The following is a 21,893-nucleotide window of genomic DNA, read 5'->3' as shown; positions in this document are numbered from 1 at the left end:
CGCTACTCCCACCACCCCCTGTGGCGCTACATGTGCAGGTGGCTCGCTGCCCTACAAGGACGAGGAGCTGCTGCCGTCGGAGTCGGGACCGCACCACGCCTTCTTCCGCCGCTCTGACTCCATGACATTCCTGGGCTGCATCCCCCCGAACCCCTTCGAGGTTCCCCTGTCGGAGGCGCTACCCCTGGCCGACCAGCCCCACCTCCTCCAGGTGACGGCGCGTGGTGCCACCCCCTACAGCGGTCGTCACAGTCATCATCATCGTCATTATCATCATCGCTTTACTTATATACCGCACCTCTCGTACACAAGATTTTGAGTTGCCCTGCGGCAGGGGGCCCCGCCCGTTGGCAGCTGTCCCTGTGAAGGGGAAAGGTGAACTTGGCACTGATAAGCAAATGGGTATTAGTCTGCCAGTAGTATGTGATGTTGCCGTGTGGCTTCCCAGTAATTGATCAGATTTATACAATTTTTGGCTGATATAGCTGTAGTATTAATCTGGGACAGCTGCTCGGCTGGAACCGCGAACCTGTGTGACAAAATACAAATGCCCTATCGCTCGGCCATGTCACCGCCCCACATTCGTGATCCAAGTGTTGATTTCAGACTCAGAATTAAACCACAATGCAGCTTGCCTGTATCATACTAATAATAGTGGCGTTATGATTAATCCATGGTGTCCATGCGCCAAACTCCCCTGTGCCGCTGTCAGCGAGAGTACTGCAGGAAATCTGCCGCGTTCAGTGGCTACCTAGCGCAAGACGTGTCTGAAGTTTTGTTTTTGCTGGGCGCCCACAGCCGAACGCGCGGAAGGAGGACCTGTTTGGGCGTCCGAGCCAAGGGCTCTACTCGAGCCATGCGGCCACAGACAAACCGGATCCCCGGGACGACGCGGCCAGGAGCTGCCTCGAGGTGGGGGGGGGGGGGTGAGGTTATGGTGGTGGTGGCAGTGCTGGTGGTGTCTTTTACGACCCCCACTTATAATTGTGGTGGTTTTGATAGTCATGATTGTAGTATGTGTCTTGAATTTTTTTTCCCCACCGTATGTAGACAACCGTACTAATCGAAAAATGCGCGGTGTAGGTGATGTTCACAGTGGTGGTGTTTTCTGGGAGTGGAGTAAATCATGATCATGGTGGTGATGGTAATGACAGCCTGGATGCTGATGATGGTAGTGATGGAGGTGGTGATTGTGGTGGTAAATGTGGAGGAGCAGATGGTAATAGTGGTGGTCATTGTCAAGACGACATTGGTGATACTGTTGGTGATATTGGTTGGAGTGGTGATGGTAGCGATTATGATGCTGTGCTTGGAGAGAATATTTGCAATGATGGTGGTGTGATGGTGGTGACACGAATGAACGAAAGCACCGGCAGCCAGCACCAGCTTCACCTCTCTTCTGCTGGTGCCCACGCAGGTCCTCCCCACCAAGATGTCCTACTCCACCAACCTCGCGAGCGTGAGCGGCATCGGCGATTGCCAGCGCCGGCCCGGTGGAGCCAGCACCTCCACACCGGAGGCGCCGACCACACAGCAGCCCCCGCCGCCACCGCCACCACCACCCCCTCAGCAACTGCAGCAGGCGGCTTTGCCAGCGTTGGTGCCTGTGGAGTTCCGTCCATCTCTCTTCCCCCCTCCGCCGCCGGCTGCTGCTGCCGCCGATGTGAAGCCAGGACCATCTTCTGCTGCTGCAGGAGCAGCAGCAGCAGCTGGTGGTGGTGGGGCAGCCGAGTCGGAGGAGCCGGCGCTGTCTGCGTTCAGGTGAGCGTTGGTCTGCACTCTCGTCCCCGTGACGTAGAGCTGAGCCAGAACCTCAGAGCCAGGGTTCGAGCCCCCGTGCCTTGTGTTTTGTGAGTGCCGTTCTTCATTTGTTGCTTGTGCGTGAATGTCTTTACATTCGTGTTTGTGTGAATGTTTGTGCACATTGGTATATTTACATATTGTTTATACGTTTCTTTATTCATGGTGACATTTTAACACAACGTGCACAATAATGTGTCTACGCGCTTACGATCATGGAGTATTAACTGATTTGTGTTTTTTAGTGTGTGGTGTGTTTGTACGTTGAATGTAAATGTGTGCATATTATGATCATCCGTGTGTTTCTCGGTTGCACATTAACTCTACAAACATTTTTCAAATGTATTGTGTGTGTTCTTTTAACAAGTGTGTGTGTGTGTTTGCGTGCACAGGTCCCAGTGCAGCTTCATGGGCATGGTGATCTCGCATGACATGCTATTGGGGCGCTGGCGCCTCTCACTCGAGCTGTTTGGCCGTGTCTTCATGGAGGACGTGGGGGCTGAGCCTGGATCGGTACGCACTGCCCTTCCCTGCCCTTCTCTGCCCTGCCCTTTGCTTCCCTTCTCTGCCTTGTCCATTCTTGCCCTTCTCTGCCTTGCCCTTTGCTGCCCTGCTGTAGCTTCTGATTTTTACTCTGCCCTACCCCCTCTGCCCATTATCTGCCTTGTCCTACTACCCAGCATTTCCCTACCCTGTCTCACCATGCTTGGTAGTGCCCCTGTTCGTCTTTCTCTCCCCTTCTTCCTTGCCCTTTCCCCATTTTTGTTTACATTTTCGACCGGTTCCCTATTGCCCTTTGTATCACGACCTTTGTAACTGCGATTATAAGCTAAGATCTGTACTGTATAACATCTGTACCGTCACAGGAAGCCCATAAAATAGAGCCTAATAGCTTATTGAGCCGTTCGTGCTGAAGACAAAATTCCATCTATTACCAATAACCGACAAGTGTGTTTCACTGGCACGCGTATTTGTGGCGAGCCAACACTAACCTGCTACCCACCCACCTACCTCGATCCGCAGATCCTCACGGAGCTGGGCGGCTTCGAGGTGAAGGAGTCCAAGTTCCGCCGGGAGATGGAGAAGCTGCGTAACGCACAGTCCCGCGACCTCACCCTGGAAGTGAGCTTGCCGGCCAGGGCCAACATTTGCAAGTACAACGCCGATGGAGAGAGAGAGATGGCCGTCGCCGCCAAGTGGCGTGACATAGTCTGTGAAATCCTGCAGCAGTGGTTCTCTTTGTGGATTCCGTGGACACTTTATTATTGTCGCCCTCAAGTAAAATCTCCTAAGCTCAAACGAGCATCGGGGAAAATGCTTGTCTCTGTTGGCAGCCCCGAACCAGGGTTAGCGATTCCATGTTTCCTTGGCAGGTGCTAGATCTAGTCGCAACTATAAAGATCCGTATAGCTTTTATACACAATTGGGGCAGTTTCTGTTCGCGTACACCAATTAAGGCCAGCACCATGCTTGTCTGCCATTGTCTCCCCAATGCTTATGTTTGCACTCATTTAAGGCTGAGTCGATTTAGGAGATGCCCAAGGCCTGATATTAGCCGTGGCCGGGAATCAAACTCCGGCAGCCGTGTTTGTAGCACGGTGCACTAATCACACACCCAGTCTTCCACACTGCCATCTGTTCTACAGTGTCAGCCATTCGACACACCCACCCGCTGACCTGTTCACTCACCATTCGCTCGATGCCCTCTTGTGCCACCTGCACTGCGTGTAGGTGGATCGCGACCGCGAGTTGCTCATCCAGCAGACCATGCGGCAGCTGAACAACCACTTTGGGCGGCGCAGTGCCTCCACGCCCATGGCCGTGCACCGTGTTAAGGTCACTTTCAAGGATGAGCCGGGGGAAGGCAGCGGCGTCGCCCGCAGCTTCTACACGGCGGTTGCCCAGGCACTGCTCTCCAACGAGAAGCTGCCGAGCCTCGACTTCATCCAGCAGGCCAGCAAGGGACTGCCCGCTAGTACGTGTACACGCACGCACGCACGCTGTCACGGAAGATGGCGTGCTCTCCATTTTTACACTATGGATTGCTCTATGGTCGTTTCTCTAGCCCGATATCTACTCTGGTCACAAACACATTGGCGCCTACTCTCAGCCCGGGTTTAACCGTCTGTTCTTCGGTGGCTCTTCTACTCTGTTCGACACCGCCATCTGTCTGCTCCCGCTGGTGTGGACCAATCAGTTTTAAGGACAATGCATATATTATCAGTGTTTTTTGTTTGCATTCTGACCACAAGCATTGTGGTTAATGCAGACATGATTCCTTGTGAAAAGTTTGAGTTTGGTGTTTTAACATCTTAACACCTGTTTTGTTGCCAGAAAAAAGCGGAAAAAACTATTATATTTTGGTACTGGCAAAGGAGGTCCCATGATGAACCAATGCAACTGTTCTATCTACACGACCATATGCATCTTTATACGCTGCTCATGTTTTGTTTTGTGCGCTTTCCTGCCCAGGCATCCGTCTGAGTCGGAAGAGCGACGTTCGTTTGCTTTGCTCGTGTTCCTCATTTGCCAACCCTACCTACCACCCTGACCCCTCTCCTTCACATCCCTTCTCCCCCCCCACCACGCCCGCCAACGCAGGCCTGATGCAACGTCTGCGGAATCGCGAGCGCGAGCGCGAGCGGGAGAGGGAGAGAGAGCGCGAACAGCGCAGGGCGGGCGGCCTGAGGGCCGGCTCGCGGCGCGAGAGAGAGAGGTCTCACACACACACACGCGTGGCCGCACGCACGGCCACACGTACAACCACATATGCATACAGTTATACACAGCCACACACAGCTTTCAAATAGCGATACATCAGCTATGCACAGCTATACACAAAGGTATTAAGAATGTTGTTGATTTTGAGGATGGTGACAATGCTGGTGGTGGTAACTGCTGTTCAATATACCAACGAGAAGCACAATGATAGCTGTGATGTTGACAGTGCAGCCTGATGTTGGTGATGATGCTAATGGCAGTGAATCTGTAAACGGTTCTGGTGATAATGACAATTGGTGCCAATGCGGGTGGTGCTCATCGTGGCAAGATGCTTGTAGCAAATAATATGCTAATATTCCATTGTGGCTAATAGATTAAACACAACTGTACAAACGAGACAGAAGGGATGAGAATAAATATAATCTGACAATGCATCGAATCGCTGTGGCGGGAGTGGTGGTGTGAATCACTGCATGGCTTAATAACCACGATGATGATGGTGATGTTAACGATTATAATGATGACGACGACGATGGTGGTGCAGGGAGTCTCGGCGGCAGCTATCGATCGAGGCGCGGCCATTCCACAGCAGCTCGGAGGGCAGCCCGGCCGAGGAGTACGAGCCTCTCCCGGCACATCGGCAGGCGCTCGGGGAGCGGCTCTATCCACGCGTGCAGGCGCTGCAGCCCGTAACGCTCGCACATACGCACGCACACACACACACACACGCTCGCACATACGCACGCGCACACACACGCGCACCGCTGCTCCCCACTCGCACTTGCTCAGACTCGCCAACACTTAATGCTTGCGCACACGCCTTGCAGTCGTTCATACACGCGCTCGCTTACACAGTCGCTTGCGCACACACACGTTCGCACTCGCCAATTGAACCTCATGGCGGGACCCCGGGGTCCCGAATAAACGGAAGTCAAAATCGTCATTAATTAACAATTTTGGTGACTCCATCCCACCGCGCGCATAAACGCCGCGACCCACCTGGCGCGGATCATTCTGTTGTCATGTCGTCCAAGCGCAGCGAGGACGAATGCGCAGAAGAAACAAAACTTTGAAAACTTTGATTAGCGCATCGTGTATAGCTCGTCGAGATTGCCGTATCGTTCGCCTTCAACAGTTTATGGGAGAGCCGGGGGCTTATGGGACTCGGGGGTCCCGCCATAAGGTTCAATTGCACATGCAATTTCATATTTCAAGACAAAACCTGTGCCGATAGCACAATTGGAATATAAGTGGGAGGTAGGAAAAACAACGAAGTGCCTTTCTGGTAATTGATTGTGTGTGTTTGCACACAGGCCCTGGCTGGGAAGATTACGGGCATGCTGCTAGATCTCTCGCCTGCCCAGCTGCTGCTGCTCCTGGCAAGCGAGGACTCCCTGAGGGCGCGCGTGGACGAGGCGATGGAGCTGATCATCTCGCACGGGCGGTGAGCGCCCTGCGCCGCACCGCACGGCTATCACACCACACCTTCGGTTACGGGTGTCTCATACCACACCGTGTGGTTACAGGCATCTCATCACACTGTGCCTCTGTGTGTGCAAGGCTAAACCTTTGTACGTGATTGTGTGTGTGTGTGCCCTATAGGTGTGTGTGGGGAGCAGTAGTGTAGTGGTTATCACGCTGTGCTATGAACTTTGCGACCCGAGTTCGATTCCCGCACAGCACGTCCAACATCGGTGACAATTATCTGAACCAGTTCTGGGCTTCCCCGAGGTCGACTCTGCCTCAAATAAGTACCCGCTGTGGTGTGCAAACATCAGTACTGGGGAGACAAAGGTGGCTGGGCGTGTTGTTGGCCACCCACCCCCGTGCCGCAGAAGTCTAAGGCTATAAGGGGATCTTTGTCTTTGTGTGTGTGTGTACAGGGACGGGGCAGCAGAATCTCTGATGGATCTGCCCATCCTCCCTGACTCGGACAGACCCCAGGTAAGCCCCTTGCACTCCTTGGCGTTGGTGTTAACTCAGGAGGTGAACATGTCTCTCTCAATAATGACTTGGTTGACAATCGAGGTAACCTTTACCATCCTACATTGTGGGGTGATACTCATCTCCACTGCTGGTCCTGAGCTAGTGCTGAAATTTCCTCGTTCCTGTGGCAGGGGACGGTCTTATCTTTCCTTATTTTTTATCTGCACGTTCAATCCGTTAATCGCAAGCTACAGTATCCTCACCAACTGTTGCCATACAATCACCATGAGTGGTTAAAAAATGCATTCTCGCAGGCGGAATCATGTTTCAAGGAGTTACATACCTCATGATGAAATGCCCCATTGCATTGACATCCACGTGTTTGCGTGTGTGCGTACGTACGTTTGTTCACGTGTGGTCATGTGTAGGATGGGCGCAAGCGACTAGGCAGCCGCAGCGTGATGGACACGGATCAAGATGACTCGGATGACTCGGAGGACAACAGCCCGCTATTCTACCAGCCGGGCAAGCGCGGCTTCTACTCCCTGCGTGCCGGAAAGAACACGGAGGCTCGGCTCAACTGCTTCCGCAATGTCGGCCGGTGAGGGCGCTCGACTTCCATCGCTCCCCGGTATCTCGTGCCCAGGGCTCGTCCATGGGGGGGGGGGGGTGGGTTCCGGAGGAAAACCCACTGTGAGCCCCCCTGACACTTTTAAACCGAACTGAAAGTATTACTTCTGATGCCGTGACGTCAAAGCGCAGGCCGCCCCCCTCCCCCCCCCCCAAAAGCGCGGGCCCAGGGCGGTCGCCTCAATTTGTCGTACCCTAGGGATGGCTCTGCTCATGCCGACGAGCTCATAATGCCTGTTGTCAGAGCCACAGAGTGTACCCTGTTTAGTTGCGCAATTCAAGCCCTGGGGCGGGGTCTCTCTCGGGTGGTTCATAATGGGCATGCCAGTCACTGTGCCAGGTTCTGGGGTTTAAAACCACGTTATCAGCAATACGGGATTGACGCAGGTTTCATCTGTAGAAGGTCTGATTGAGTGAGGCAGGCACGAAATGGTTCTGTTGAGCCAACGAGCGGTACGGCAGAGATGTTGGGTTCAAGCCTTGTGACTGGATGCTTGTCTTCAAAGGTTCATAATGGTCATGTCGGAGCACTGAGCTTGGCACTGTTGAGTGTCTATTCAAGGCCGAGGTCTGGATTTCTCTCTGGATATTTTAATGCCAGTATCACTCGGGTCCTGTATGTAAATTCCATGTCTACACTCTCGGAAATCTCAATCGGATTATTTTGAGCAGTTAAACCCGTCTTGCTTCCCTTCCCTGGTGGTGACAGAATAAATTCCTGCTATTTTAAATTGTTACGCATCACACAAGATCGTTGACTCGGCAGCAGTTGAATCACCGCGTGTGCGTGCCTCGGTGCGTGTCTGCGTTTCTTGCAGGATTTTGGGGCTGTGTTTGCTGCAGAACGAGCTTTGTCCCATCACTCTCAACCGCCACGTCATAAAGGTCATCCTGGGCCGTAAGGTGAGTGACCCCTGGTGTAGTAGCACAGCTTTACCAATCCATAGTGTAAAACTTAAAACGCATACTCTTGGGTTTTTCGGTCAAGTCACGTGAAGACGATTGCTTGTGTTGCCATCGAAACGTCGTGATCTATTATATTTTATTTACGTGACTTGACCGAAAGACCCAAGCGTGAATTCCTGCAGTCACGAAAGCTTTAAATCAAGATTTAACTTATAATGCGTTTAGCACAAAATGCACCGTCACCCTGGTAATAGAATGGTGATAATAGTAACACCCTGGTAACGGTAGCGCAGTGTAAACAGTAATGCGCTGGTAATAGTAACACCCTGGTAACATTTACATCCTGGTAACGATATTGCAGTATTAACAGTAGCGCACTGGTAATGGTAGCACGCTGGTAACAGTAACGCTCGTAACGGTAGCACGCTGGTAACAGTAACGCTCGTAACGGTAACACCCTGGTAACGGTAGCGCGCTGGTAACGGTAGCATGGTTGTAACCGTAGCGCGGATTCCGCGCGTGCAGGTGAACTGGCACGACTTTGCGTTCTTCGACCCCGTGACGTACGAGAGCCTGCGTCAGCTGATCCTGGCGGCGCAGAGTTGCGACGCCGATGCCGTATTCAAGGCCATGGACCTCACCTTCTCCATCGACCTATGCAAGGAGGAGGGTGGCGGGCAGCTGTGCAGCACACCGGTATACGCGCCTTCTCGCCTGCCGGCTAATAATTTACATTTTTCAGGTGTCGTCGATCCCACGTATGGAAAGTAGGAAATAAACCGATCCATGGTGAATGGCCAGAATTAGGGTGTAAAGGACAATTTAACGAGGTGAACGTTCAAGACAGACTTAAATAGCTCTCGCCACTCTGTCCTATTTGCAAAGGCGAAGCATTCTAGAATCTTATCTGGGAGCTGGACTGAAAAGTCCAATGACCCGAAGAAATGAGTCAATTTCGGAGTAAGTACAATGTCATCAATCCATTAGTCCGTCTGTTAGTGTGGATACACGCATCAAACTGCGCTTATATGGAACGATTATTTCCAAATGGTGATCATTTTTACTTGGTTGAAAAAAATGGGACTGACGGTTACAGATGAGACGAACAGCATATGTGAGAGATGCGGCAAACGAAACAAACAATGTAGAAGGAATGGGAGAAGTTGGAACAAATGCGATTGCAGACAGGCGAGGCGGTGCAATTGAGACGTAGATGAAATGGTGCAAGTGAGATTACAAAAACAGCTTCTTGAATGTACATGCATTCCAATGTTGATGAGTCTCTTACATTATAAGGTCGCACTGATTACACAAAGTGCTTGCCACAAATGAACCACATTACAGATAGTCCCCGATTTACGATGGTCCGACTTACGATATTTCGATCTTACGATGGCAATACGACAAAATTGTAAAATATTTGAAATTTTGCGCGGCAGGCAAACGCAGCAGCGAACGATACGTTCAATGCATGTATGATACGTAGCTTTAGCGATTTCATTTCAGGGTTACCACGATCCGATACGTTCAATGCATGTTAAAAGTTTTTATAGCAGATAGGATTGTTTCCTGAAAAAACTTTCTGTTAAATTGCAGTTCATATCGGTAGGCTAATAATTTACCTTGTTTTTTTTACTTTACATTTTACGTGACTTACCGAAAGAACCAAGAATACAGTATTGTAATTAATAAATACATACAGTATATAGTTTATACAGTACGGTACTGTATATTGCTCTGTTTTGCTAAATTATCACCATTCTTTAAGACTCCTGGGTAGGCTAGGCCATCTTCGACTTACGATATTTATTTACCTACGATGGGGTCGTCGTAACGCATCTCCATCGTAAGTAGAGGACTACCTGTACCTCGCTGATCTCGTCAAGGAGCGTAAACCATCACACGAGCTCTGGTCATCCTCGCAGCAGCGGCTTTTGGCTAGCCATCGAACAAAGACGGTGGTCACCGCATCGCGCACTCGCAGATGCGCTTCTGCGGCCGTCTGGAACGCTCTTCATTCCGATACTAGGAAGCCACTGGAGCTATGCACTTTTAAATCTAGATTGAAAACTCATTTTTTTAGAACAGCTATTCGTGTTGAGTTTGTATTTTCCCCCGCACTTCTGATTAGCACGGTGGGCTACGTACGGTGCGAAAGAAGTGAAACATACATTACACGGCGTCTGAAACCAAAGCCGCCAGTTTATTTTATTAAGAGTGGGGATATTAGCAAGGTGGAGCCGGAGAACGTGTGCGGTGGCCAGCCGAGTTCTCGAGAGTCGGCTGTGACCCGTGCCGTGCCGCGCCGCTTCCCTGCCGCTTGTAGATGGAACTGGTGCCGGGGGGACTGACGGCGCCGGTGACTCCGGCCAACGTCTACGAGTACGTGCGCAAGTACACCGAGTACCGGATGCTGGTGGCGGCCGAGCAGCCTGCGCTGGTGAGTGAGCGCCGCCTCTGCTCCCTGCGCCGAGCCCCACTCGTGCCCATTGCGTTTTCATTGCTGCCCAGATTCACGTTGCAAGTTGGGTGTTGTGATTATGACCGGCCCCGTGTTCTGGTTGTTTATAGCCTCGGTTTGCTGTGTTTCCCTGCCTCGTATACTTGTGCCTGTGTGTGCCCATGTGCCCGCATGCGTTTCTGTCTCCACTTTGTTCCGTTTTTGTGTCCGTGTGTTCCTCTGTCCCCTCGTTTGTCTCTGAATTATTCTTCTGTGTCCCTGTGCATTGTTGTTTCTGTCCCTGTGCCCATGATTTGATTAAATTTCCTCCTCCTGTTTCCCCATTCCTCTCCAAAATGTCCCTGTGCAACACTCGCACTTCTTGCGTACCTCGCCGTGCATATCCCTGCCTGTCAATGTGTGTCCCCTGTGCCCCATGCGCCTCCCTTGTGCATTCTTTTGTGCCTTCGTTCACATCCCCATGCCTCCCTTTTGAACCCCCTGGTGTTCCCGCATCTCCCGTTCACCTCCCCGCATCTCCTGCCGTGCGCACCCAGGCAATGCGCCGTGGCGTGCTCGATGTGCTGCCTCGGAGTGCGCTGGAGGACCTCACCGCTGAGGACTTCAGGCTGCTCGTCAACGGCTGCGGTGAAGTCAACGTGCAGATGCTCATCAGCTACACGTCCTTCAACGACGAGTCCGGTGAGAGGCGGTGCTCGCCGCTTTCGAATTGTGATTTTGTCTGCGTGCGTGAGATTCTTCGACCCGTGGTCACGTGCCTAGCGAGAGCCGTTGGTCTCATTTCGGTCATCCCATCGCTGGACGCGAATCCCATTGCGTGGCGCACTTGAATGAGCCTCCCAACAGTAGCGTGAGTGGGTGGATGGATTAGTTTGTCAGGTTAGCGGTTGAGGGAGCAAGAGTGCATTTCTCTACATTAGTGAGAATGGGTGAGTGAATGTCCGAGCGAGTTAGTGAATAAGTGTGGGTGGGTCGGTGAACAAGTGGGGAAATGTGGTGGTGAGTGAGAGGATGTTGGCGGCGTGTGTGGATGAGCAGGCGAGAGTGCCGACAAGCTTCTGCAGTTCAAGCGCTGGTTCTGGTCGATTGTGGAGAAGATGAACATGGCCGAGCGGCAGGACCTGGTAAATACAGGGGTCACAGCACCCGTGCACATTAACTCAGTACACGAGCCATTGCCTACAAAGATCCCCCGTGTGTAGCCTTTAACAAAACTGTTGGGGCAAGTGCTGTTGGCGAGCACCTATGAAAGCTGGCATGGCACACGAGGGGGGTGGGTGGCTTACACCACGCCTGGCTGCCTTTGTCTCCTCATACACTGCACCAGGTACTCATTTAAGGCTTCGTCGACCTAGGGGAGGCCCAGAACCAGTTCAGATATTCGCCACTTATTGGTTTTGAGCGGGAATTCAACTCGGGTCACCTGGTTGATCGCTCGGTGCGCTAACTACGACACTATCGCTCCCCACAATGCCTAACACACAACCCAACACACACTCCACTACCCAATACTTAACACATGAACAACCCAACACACAACACATCCCCACTACACCACACGCACAAATCAAAACGCAAACCTATAATGCACACACCTATATGCCACACACACCACAAGCACACATACCAGTGCACATGCCATGCTCTTGACATGAGTGCACTTACGCAGCACACACAAACTTAACAGTTGTGCCAACACGCATACCAGCACCAAAACACTGACATACAGACCATCACTTACATCAACAGTCTCACACCCATGGCCACACTCCGCAAACACAATACCCACACAACTCATATCACCTTGTATGCATTCTAGCATATTTAGTCACTTGACATTCCTTGATTTAAAATGCTTTCTTATGCTCACTTCATGCTTCAAATAATGCATGTCAGACCTGTTAATGGCACTTCATGAAACATTCTATGCAAATGTGCATGATAGCTAATGAACCAAAACAGACAAAGTGAGACGGGACTCAAAATAATAAACTCTTAATTTGGCTCAAAACCCTGTATCGTGAAGTCAGTTGGAGTGAGTCGTTAAATTACGAGTGAACTACCCTATAACACCCTCTCCTCCTCATCAATCCTCCTTGCACTCCCCTCCCCGCCTCTCCCTCTCCCCCCACCATCGCAGGTATATTTCTGGACGTCGTCACCATCCCTTCCGGCTAGTGAGGAGGGCTTCCAGCCGATGCCGTCTATCACCATTCGCCCGCCCGACGACCAACACCTCCCCACGGCCAACACGTGCATCTCGCGCCTCTACGTGCCCCTCTACTCCTCGCGGCAGATCCTGAAGCAGAAGCTGCTGCTGGCCATCAAGACCAAGAACTTCGGTTTTGTGTAGCCGGGCCTTGTGGGGCAAGTCTTGTCTATTTGGTTACCCGTCCACCATTCGTCCACCCGACCACTTGCTTGCGCGCTCGATCGTTAAGGGCTGCGGTCACCGTGCACTCAGGAGGCAGGGTTTGCGCAAATTCGCCTCTGTAAAATAAAGTTAATTAAAAAAACACTTTTAAACTAAAAAGAAGAAATGGGAAAAAAGAGATGAAAGCGTAACCGGGGGCCGCTCTTGTACGAATGTGCCATGCGGAAACGGACGTCAAGGTGAAGCCATTTGGCAGCGTACACCCAGACTGTATAAAATAATAACAGTAACGAGAATAGATAAGACACAAGGAAGGCGAGAGGGCTTAATAGCGTAGCTCACTTTATTACACCTCTTGCCAAGTGGGGAGTTGCGAGCAGAGCTGCGAGTTTTGGTTTTTATTTAATTTCACTGTTTTGTTTTTGTTAACATTTTGTTATCTGTGGAGGCCCCCATGCTCAGTGGGAGCCTGGCCGATGCGAGGGGCTGGCCGCGTCCAAAGGGGCCCCCCCCCCCACCCTCTCCCCGCCAACGGGCACTGACTCTGTCCACGTTGTGAGTGAGACACTTTTTGTTGAATTACTGTTGTTTCACATTTTACTTTATTTTTTACTCCGTGATAAGAGCTGGGACGGTTAGTCAATTAATGGACTAAAATTTGTAATCCACTACCTTTTTGTGGTAGATTACTTGGGCCCTTTTAAAATGTTTTCCGCCTCCTACATCCTGCCTCCTGAAGGCTGAAAACCTCCCCCCCCCCCTGCAAGCCACGCCCATTGTGAGGCCGCTGATGATGATCTGGAGACTTGAGCAGATCACGCCCGTCACCACCGCAGCCGGGACATGTGGTAGAAAGCCCCCTTTTTTGCAACAGTTTTGTTTTCGGATTAGTTGAGTAATCGAACCGATGATCGGTAGAGTAAATGATTACTTGAATAATGGACGGCCCAGCTCTGCACCGCAAGCACCTTGCTTACATGTGTTTAGCCGTATGTTGCACGCATCATAACCCACCGTCATAATCACCCATTCCTCGTCGAATTTTTGTTTATACGCGCGTACTCACTGTCCCTTAACCTGGCGAGAGCACAATGAGAGTCGTGTCGAGCAAAAATGACTCGACATGAATGGACAGTTATTATTTTTACCGTTGAATTCATCGGGGACCGTTTGTTTTTGACTAAAGACCTGGAATGTTATGCCACAGGTGGCACACTGGGCCAATTGGTGGCATATAGCCGAGTTCCAAAACATCCACTCAAGCAGATATCTGCTGCTGCGTCTTGCCTCTGACATTTAGAGACTCAATTAAGTCTCCCAAGTGCACGAAAATGAGATCGCCCGAGCCTTGTCACTCGCTACACGTGTGCACTCGGGTGGAGAAGCACTGGTGATGGCCTCGTTGGCTTGTGCGAACGATACATCTCTGCTTAAAGCAAGCACGGTTTGAGGCTGGTGTAGCTCCATATGCAGGAGGGAGTTTGGCCCGACCTGGTCGCAAATGTCTGGTTAACATCGCTAAATGGAAAGTCCTCTCCATTTCGTGTTTCATTTGGAAATCTGAACAGCCCTAATGTTTTGTTGGGAAGGATATTTTCTGTTGTAGTGAAGAGCTGCACCTTGGTTCCAGAGGGTCTGGCCAGAGGGGATGTGGTGGGAATTGGAAATGCCACCAACTTTGCACACTTGAACTTACATCGTGCTCCTATAATTTAGTGTGAGGAATATTCCGTTTGGAACCGAGTGTCATTACATTAGCTTTTGATGCTTGTGTTCTGCTGCGGTTTGTGCTTCTTTACAAGTAAGCAGAGTAAACGGCTCTTAGTTCAAGTCGCCTTCAACGTAAGACGCATATTTGATTTTATTAGCGTGTTTTATCCGTTGGTTTTCATGAGCAAAACCTTCGGTTACTTTTTCTCACAGTAATCTTGGGTGAATATTAAAGGAAGACATTGACGCGTTAAGAAAATGCAAAACAATAACAATTGGAATACAGTAACTGCAAAGGAGTTTCCCGTTACATGCATTTACACTTGGCGCATCTCCTGCTTATTGAACTCTGCAATATCCGTGTTCACACTGGGGGCAGTCTGTTCACATCAGACTCGATGTGATCAAACTAAATCTCATTCACGCTACTTTAAAAAAAAAGACCATTTCTTAGACGTCTCCACGCAAAAATGTTTGAGTGGACTCTTGTTCAGTTCACCTCGAACTCGCGTTTAGACCGCTGCGTGTACACCACGCAGATGTGTGCAGCCCTTCTGAGAGCCTGGCGCCAGATGAGTGCCTCCCCACGCCATCACGTGGCTTGTTTGAGCATACTTCACACTGTCACCGTGCTGCAGTGTGGTAAAGGTGAAGGCGGGTGGGGGGGGCATAGATGCAGGAGCATTGTACAGCAGTTTTTTTTCTGCACCACCCTCAACTGTCAATCACGTAGCCATGCAGAAGCCTCTTGCCACCAGACGCCCAGAGAAAGTAATTTATCCATATTCTTTCCAAGCTTACCTTTGCTTACGAGATGTGATGCGATCGGGCCAAGTCCGGGTGATTTAGTCAAAGTGCTTAGACCAATCTGCGTACATGTCATAGCAATATACAGCCCTTTGTTAATCCACTGCTGGATGAGGTGTCCCCCATGTTTTCGTTATTATTGTTTTGGACCACACTTCACCACGCTGGTCAGTGCGAGTTTGTGAAGTAGGGAACTTTGGGACCATTTACCATATCGCTCGATTGAGGTTTGCCGTCGCTGGGAACTGAACTCGGGTGGCCAGGTTCATAGAGCGTTGTGATAACCACTGCCCTACACACGCAATCATTTTATGTATAAGCATGCTAGAGCCCATGAGGCAAGATTTGTGCTCGCAAGGGAGACCTGGGATGCCGACAAATAACTTTAAAACATAAAACTTGGTAAAAATGTGAACCCTAGCCAAATCTTGGAGAAGTTTTGCAAACAATAAATAATACAAAAACCAATCACTAATAGACATTTCAGTTAGACATTTGATCCAAATATCAAAAGTGCAGTGGCTCATTGCTTGGATGTAAAATGCATAACGTGGCACATATACATACCACATGCAAGTGAGCTCTGGCGACATTGAGGTTATCTACAATAGTAAGTAAGGGTAGTTGCTATCAACATTTGTAATTATACCATTTTTCTCGTGTTATTTACAGGATGTTCAGATTACATTGCCCAGTGTGAACGTAGTTTATCAATCCCATGGTGTATGTCTTCTATAAGCAAGTGCCCACGTTCATGACACTCAATGGCATGCAGCTCGGGCTCATGCACGTTTGCAATGAAGGTGGTGGTGGTCGGGGTCGCGATGGTTCTCATGAGTGCAGTGGAGGGTTGTGACTGGCATCTGCCACGTGCACACAGGTAAATGTGATCGTCTGTCAATTCTGAACATTCGTTCCATTTTATTTGCCTTTCGATTCCTGAAGTACCAATTCGGACACGTGATCATATAAACAATGCCTATTATAACTATACCTTTCCTCCCATTTGAGCGATCGTCGGTTGGAAACCATCAGAAATCGCCGATAGCTGTTGCTGGTTGAATACAATACCTCGAAGAATGGTTCTTGTGTTAGCTTGAACCTTGCCACAGATTTATTATTTGGTAAATAGGAAACCTGGCACGACACGAGATGGTTGAGACCTGGCTGCAGTTAATACAAATCAGAGGTTGCCTTTCTGCCAATACACGAGTCTGACGCTGAATGGCATCTGTAACGTCCTGTAAAACGGTCTGAATTAAAATTGTGTAAAGGTGTTTAATGCAACTGGCTCTGAAAAGGTTTGTGCACGCTTGAATATTTTTGTTCTTTAAAACTTGTACAAATTAAGATGCCAAAAAAAAGCAAGGATCATTGAATCACACTGCTGTTACCAGATAAATTACGAATAAAAACAACACCCCAGACAACATGATTCACTTTGTGGTTTTAAGTGTATGCTGACAACAATTGCCGCCATTCGCCACTAAGTGGTGGTGACGTCACCACGGCACGTGTGCCAGGCTATGTGCACATTAAGGCCACGTGAAGCGGGCAGGTCACGGGACAGACCCAGGTGCCATAGGTGACTGGCTGAGATGACTGGCTGATGCACCACCTGTGCCCTCTACTGTGCTCACTTGCTGTGTTTAACGCGTCGGCTTTCGCGACCAATATTCATAATCGTTTTTTGGGGTAGATAGTGGAAATGTCCTTAAACCCGCCACCACCCGACAGCCAATTCGTTGCTAGTGTAATGTATTTAGAGACGCTGTCTTGCTTAAGTTATATATATTATATATTACAGTCCACCCGACTCGGCATGTTATCGGGGAGACGCAGATTGACTACATCTGGGTGACTGTAGCTGCTACACGACGTTCGCTACATAGCTGACTGACGATATAGGAGCCGTCGATGTAGTAGCCACGGCGAAGATGTATCACTTCTTTCCTAGCCTTCCAAGACGACGAGGGCCATCCACCGTGGTGACAGCGACGACGAATCCGGACCCTGAATCCCCCACAGCAGCCCCGAGCCTCGCTCCGCGCTGCCTTTTATTTCCCCTCGACTCTGCCGCGCCCCTTTTCCCCGAACGTTCTCCTTTGCTTCACTACAACGCCCCGGGGGGGGGGGGGGGGGGGGTTCCATCTCTACAAACGCGTTGACCCCTCGCCCAGTGACCTCGCTTGATCCTGCCTGTCATCGCTGCGATCATTATTTACGGCCACTAGGCCCCGAACTGTTTTTACACGGAGTACAGCGCACCGCTGTACTCTTCGAGTGTAATGTTCTGTGTAAGTGAGAAATCTTACTAATTGTCTGTGGCGGGTTTAACGACACGTTTAGGCCATCTAACCCCAAAACAACGTGCTTTTTGCCAGTACCAAAATATGAGAATAGGTACTCTCTGGTTCTTTCGGTCAAGTCACGTGGGTAGAAATAAAATAAAACAGATCGCGATGTTTCGATCGCAACACAAGCAATCTTCATTTACGGCCAGGCGTTGTTCCACCTGATGAAGATTGCTTGTGTTGCGATCGAAACGTCGTGATTTGTTTTATTTCATTTCTACCCACGTGACTTTACGGAAAGAACCAAAGTGTATGGATTCCTGCAGTCACGAAAGCTTCAAATCAACGAGAAGAGGTTTTCCCCTTTTTTCTGGCAACAAAACTGAAACCTTTAACAAGGAATCATGTTTGCGTTAACCACAATACTTGTGGTCAGAATGCATTGTTTTAACATTATAACACCTGTTTTGTTGCCAGAAAAAAGGGGAAAACCTATTCCCCAAAAAAACGATTATGGTTGCTGTGTTTTTTGCTGTTCGGGACGCCCCTCGTTGGGAGCGTCGCTCCTCTGCCCTCCGTTGGAGGGCGACTGCCTCCAACTGTCCAGCAGCGTCCTTCACGAGCCTCCTCCACAGAGGCCGATCTTGACACCGCTGGTACCAGTCATCGACAAGTCCACTCAGCTCCACGTCCTCCTGTACCACATCACTCCATCTCTTCTCTAGCCCAAGTCCGTTGCAGCAACAACAACACAAACAGTTCGTATGTATAATGTTCTGTCGTGCTTTTTATTCCAAAATGTTTATTTTGTTGCCATTATGCTGTTCCATGCGCGTCTATCATCACGGAACATTCATTTGTCCGGGTGTCCGTTCCATTTTTTATCCGTGGACTTAGAACGAGGGCTGGTTTTACGGTTTAAGGTCTTCGTTACGTTTAGCGTGAGTGCTTCTAAAGTAGAAGTTGGGTTTCGGGCTGTATACAATTGTAGGGTTTGTGAAAAGGCATATATGCACTCTGCAATTCCACAATCAGGCTAGTTGTGCTGCTCTCATACTTAAAGCCACATCTCGAGATGTATAGTATGTTGAACTTATTTCGCACCGAACGTGGCCAACCGTGCTAATCAGAGGTGCTTGGGAAGGATAACACAACACAAAAGCAGTTTTAAGGAAATTAGTTGTCGATCAATATTTAAAAAAGCATCGCTGTCCAGTGGCTTCCTAATATCAGAAGAGCATTCCAGACGGCTGCAGAAGCGCATCTGAAAGTGCGTGGTGCAGTGGACGTCTTTGTTCGATGACCAGCCAAAAGGCGCTGCTGCTGCTGCTGCGAGGATGACTGGAGTTTGCGTGATGGTTTATGTACCTTGACGAGATCAGCGAGGTATTGCCGTTCATGTGTGGAAAGAAGCACTTTGTGTGTAATGAGTGCAACCTTGTGTCAGCACTTGGCTGCACTGGGACGAACATCTTAAGTAATATTCTTGGTTCTTTCGGTTAAGTCACGTAGAAGGGAAACGATAAAATAATACAATTCATAATAAAGGTTTTTGGGTTAGATCGCGTTATTTATAAATGTGTCGTAACCCTCCACCACCCGACACGGCCAATCAGCAAAAAAGTGTCACGTTGACAAAAGACAAATAATTCACTACTTTAGCCCACCGGTGTGTTGAAGAGTGAATCCACAACATTTACAGTTTGAGTACGACGTTTCGCTGGTAAATACATCCAGCATCATCGGGCAATTCGCCAGACTATTTTTGCTGATTGGCCGTGTCGGGTGGTGGAGGGTTACGACACATTTATAAATAACGCGATCTAACCCAAAAACCTTTATTATGAATAATATTGGTCGCGAAAGCCTACGTGTTAAACCAAAATAATAAAAATATATAACAATATAAGCCATAAGTCAATACTCGACGTCTGGGCGAGAGCCCTCCCACGCCGTGTCAGCTATGGTGATTGTTTGACCCCCACATCGTGCCCATGGGGTGCGGGTTGCTCAAGAGGCGCCCAGGGACATTTCGGATATCGCCACCGATGTTTATCATGCCCCGAGATTTAATCTCTGTCCGCCACCGTTTCACCAGCCGGGTTTTATCCACCGCAGCGATGATGGTGATGATGGGTTGAGTCGAACCCTGACCAGCAGGAACTCTGGGAGCTTGAGGGACTGCAGCATGGAATCCGAACCAAACCCCCTCCAAAAGCTACATCCAGTACGGCTTTTATAATGGTTGAAACTCAACACTGTGGCACTATGATACATCCTGTGGGTAAGCTTGCGATTTAAAGCCAGATCATCGCTGGGTGTATTACCACCAGTTATGTGTCGAATTAAAACAGCTTTGTTCATGTTGACATTCGAGGCGCAGCGTTAATAATTCGTAGATCGAGTGTCATAACGATAACTTAAATAAACCAAGGTGAATATCGGTGGAGCGATTTGTATCGGGCATGGGCGGTGAGAAAACAGTCGTTGGAGGGGGTGGGGGGGAAGGAATTTAATTTACAAAGAGGGGGCTCCCTCCCAAAACTATGACAGTCTCGGTGGGCCCCTCAAATTGAATCTGGCTCTGCTGACCAGCATTTGTATGTGGGATCTGCAAAGTTGGTGGAAACAGCCACCCCTGTATGCATGTATGTTGAATTTCTTTCGCACCGTACGTAGCCAACCGTGCAAATCGCCAGCCCAGGTGCTGGCGTGTGGTCATTATAAACTATAGGTAAAGAATCAGAGGCTGGCATGTGGTCATTGTAAACTATAGGTAAAGAATCAGAGGCTGGCATGTGGTCATTGTAAACTATAGGTAAAGAATCAGAGGCTGGAATGTGGTCATTGTAAACTATAGGTAAAGAATCAGAGGGTGGCATGTGGTCATTGTAAACTATAGGTAAAGAATCAGAATCTTTATTCATATTGGAGGAATCCGATGAGCTATAAAGCTATTTTCTCTCTCTTGTTTTGGCCAGACGGCTTGGTAGATATGGGAGTTCCCACATTAAGTGGTGTCTCTGTGTGTGCTGTGAGTTGTGGGGAGTGGTAGTGTAGTGGTTAGCGCGCTGCGTTACGAACCTGGCGAGCCGAGTTCGATTACCGCTCAACACCAGCACCAGTGACGATTATCTGAACAGGCCCCGGGCCTCCAATAGGTGTACTCAGCCTTAAACGGGTACCCGGTGCGGTGTTGAAACATCGCCACTGGGGAGACAAAGGCGGGCGTGGGTTTGTCCACCCACTCCCGCGTGTGTCTTGCCGGCCTTCATAGCTGCTCGCTAAAAGCACTTGCCCCAACAATCTGTTAAAGGTTATACGGGGGATCTTTGTCTATTCGTTATATGGTGGTGTGTGAGATTCTGTATTGTGAATGTTGTCTGTGTGTGTCGTGGTGTGGTGATGAGTTGGCACAGTAGTGGACATCCGTGAAAAAAATGCTTTATAGATTCATTAAGAGAGCACAGGTGATGCATCTGCCAGTCAGTAAACTCGTGCGTGGCACGTGAATCTGTCCCGTGACCTATCCGGCGAGCCATCGACGCTTCACGTGATCGCCTCAAAGTGCACCTAGCCTGGCACAAGCGCTCTGCAGCAGTTGTTGTCATGTGTTGCGTGAGCTTGGTGTGCATAAGTAGTGTGTTGAAGGTGGAGTGTGTGGTGTGTTGTGGTGGAGTGTGGTGTGTTGTGGTGGAGTGCGTGGTGTGTTGTGGTGGAGTGTGTGGTGTGTTGTGGTGGAGTGTGTGGTGTGTTGTGGTGGAGTGTATGGTGTGTTGTGGTGGAGTGTTGTGGGGTGTTGTGGTGGAGTGTGTGGTGTGTTGTGGTGGAGTGTGTGGTGTGTTGTGGTGGAGTGTGTGGTGTGTTGTGGTGGAGTTTGTGGTGTGTTGTGGTGGAGTGTGTGGTGGGTTGTGGTGGTGTTTGTGGTGTGTTGTGGTGGAGTGTGTGGTGGGTTGTGGTGGTGTGTGGTGTGTTGTGGTGGAGTGTGTGGTGTGTTGTGGTGGAGTGTGTGGTGTGTTGTAGTGGAGTGTGGTGTGTTGTAGTGGAGTGTGGTGTGTTGTGGTGGAGTTTGTGGTGTGTTGTGGTGGAGTGTGTGGTGTGTTGTGGTGGAGTGTATGGTGTGTTGTGGTGTAGTGTGTGGCGTGTAGTGGTGGAGTGTGTTGTGGTGTGTTGTGGTGTAGTGTGTGGCGTGTAGTGGTGGAGTGTGTTGTGGTGTGTTGTGGTGGAGTGTTGTGGTGAGTGTGTGGCGTGTTGTGGTGGAGTG

General features: G+C 49.9%; 1 protein-coding gene across 13 annotated transcripts in view; it reads left to right on the top strand.

The window, feature by feature from the left end:
* Positions 1–16,765, top strand: part of UBR5 (ubiquitin protein ligase E3 component n-recognin 5) — a 59,980-nt gene extending 43,215 nt beyond the window's left edge. For all 13 annotated transcript variants that reach the window (XM_076070095.1, XM_032961624.2, XM_076070094.1 and 10 more), the window contains exons 42-58: positions 39–211; positions 799–912; positions 1,418–1,761; positions 2,193–2,313; positions 2,824–2,922; positions 3,532–3,775; positions 4,402–4,516; positions 5,066–5,210; positions 5,835–5,965; positions 6,405–6,465; positions 6,876–7,048; positions 7,896–7,980; positions 8,509–8,679; positions 10,310–10,423; positions 10,981–11,125; positions 11,483–11,568; positions 12,585–16,765. In XM_076070095.1, coding sequence (XP_075926210.1) covers positions 39–211; positions 799–912; positions 1,418–1,761; positions 2,193–2,313; positions 2,824–2,922; positions 3,532–3,775; positions 4,402–4,516; positions 5,066–5,210; positions 5,835–5,965; positions 6,405–6,465; positions 6,876–7,048; positions 7,896–7,980; positions 8,509–8,679; positions 10,310–10,423; positions 10,981–11,125; positions 11,483–11,568; positions 12,585–12,797 — 2,534 coding nt within the window. In that variant the 3' untranslated portion in view covers positions 12,798–16,765. The remainder of the gene's footprint in view (positions 1–38; positions 212–798; positions 913–1,417; positions 1,762–2,192; positions 2,314–2,823; positions 2,923–3,531; positions 3,776–4,401; positions 4,517–5,065; positions 5,211–5,834; positions 5,966–6,404; positions 6,466–6,875; positions 7,049–7,895; positions 7,981–8,508; positions 8,680–10,309; positions 10,424–10,980; positions 11,126–11,482; positions 11,569–12,584) is intronic.
* Positions 16,766–21,893: the final 5,128 nt, after the last annotated feature.

The sequence above is a fragment of the Petromyzon marinus genome, chromosome 27 (genome assembly GCF_048934315.1).
Source record: "Petromyzon marinus isolate PM22_M1 ecotype Great Lakes invasive population chromosome 27, UKy_Petmar_22M1.pri1.0, whole genome shotgun sequence".
Taxonomy (NCBI): domain Eukaryota; kingdom Metazoa; phylum Chordata; class Hyperoartia; order Petromyzontiformes; family Petromyzontidae; genus Petromyzon; species Petromyzon marinus.
This window is presented reverse-complemented; position numbering and strand designations above follow the sequence as displayed.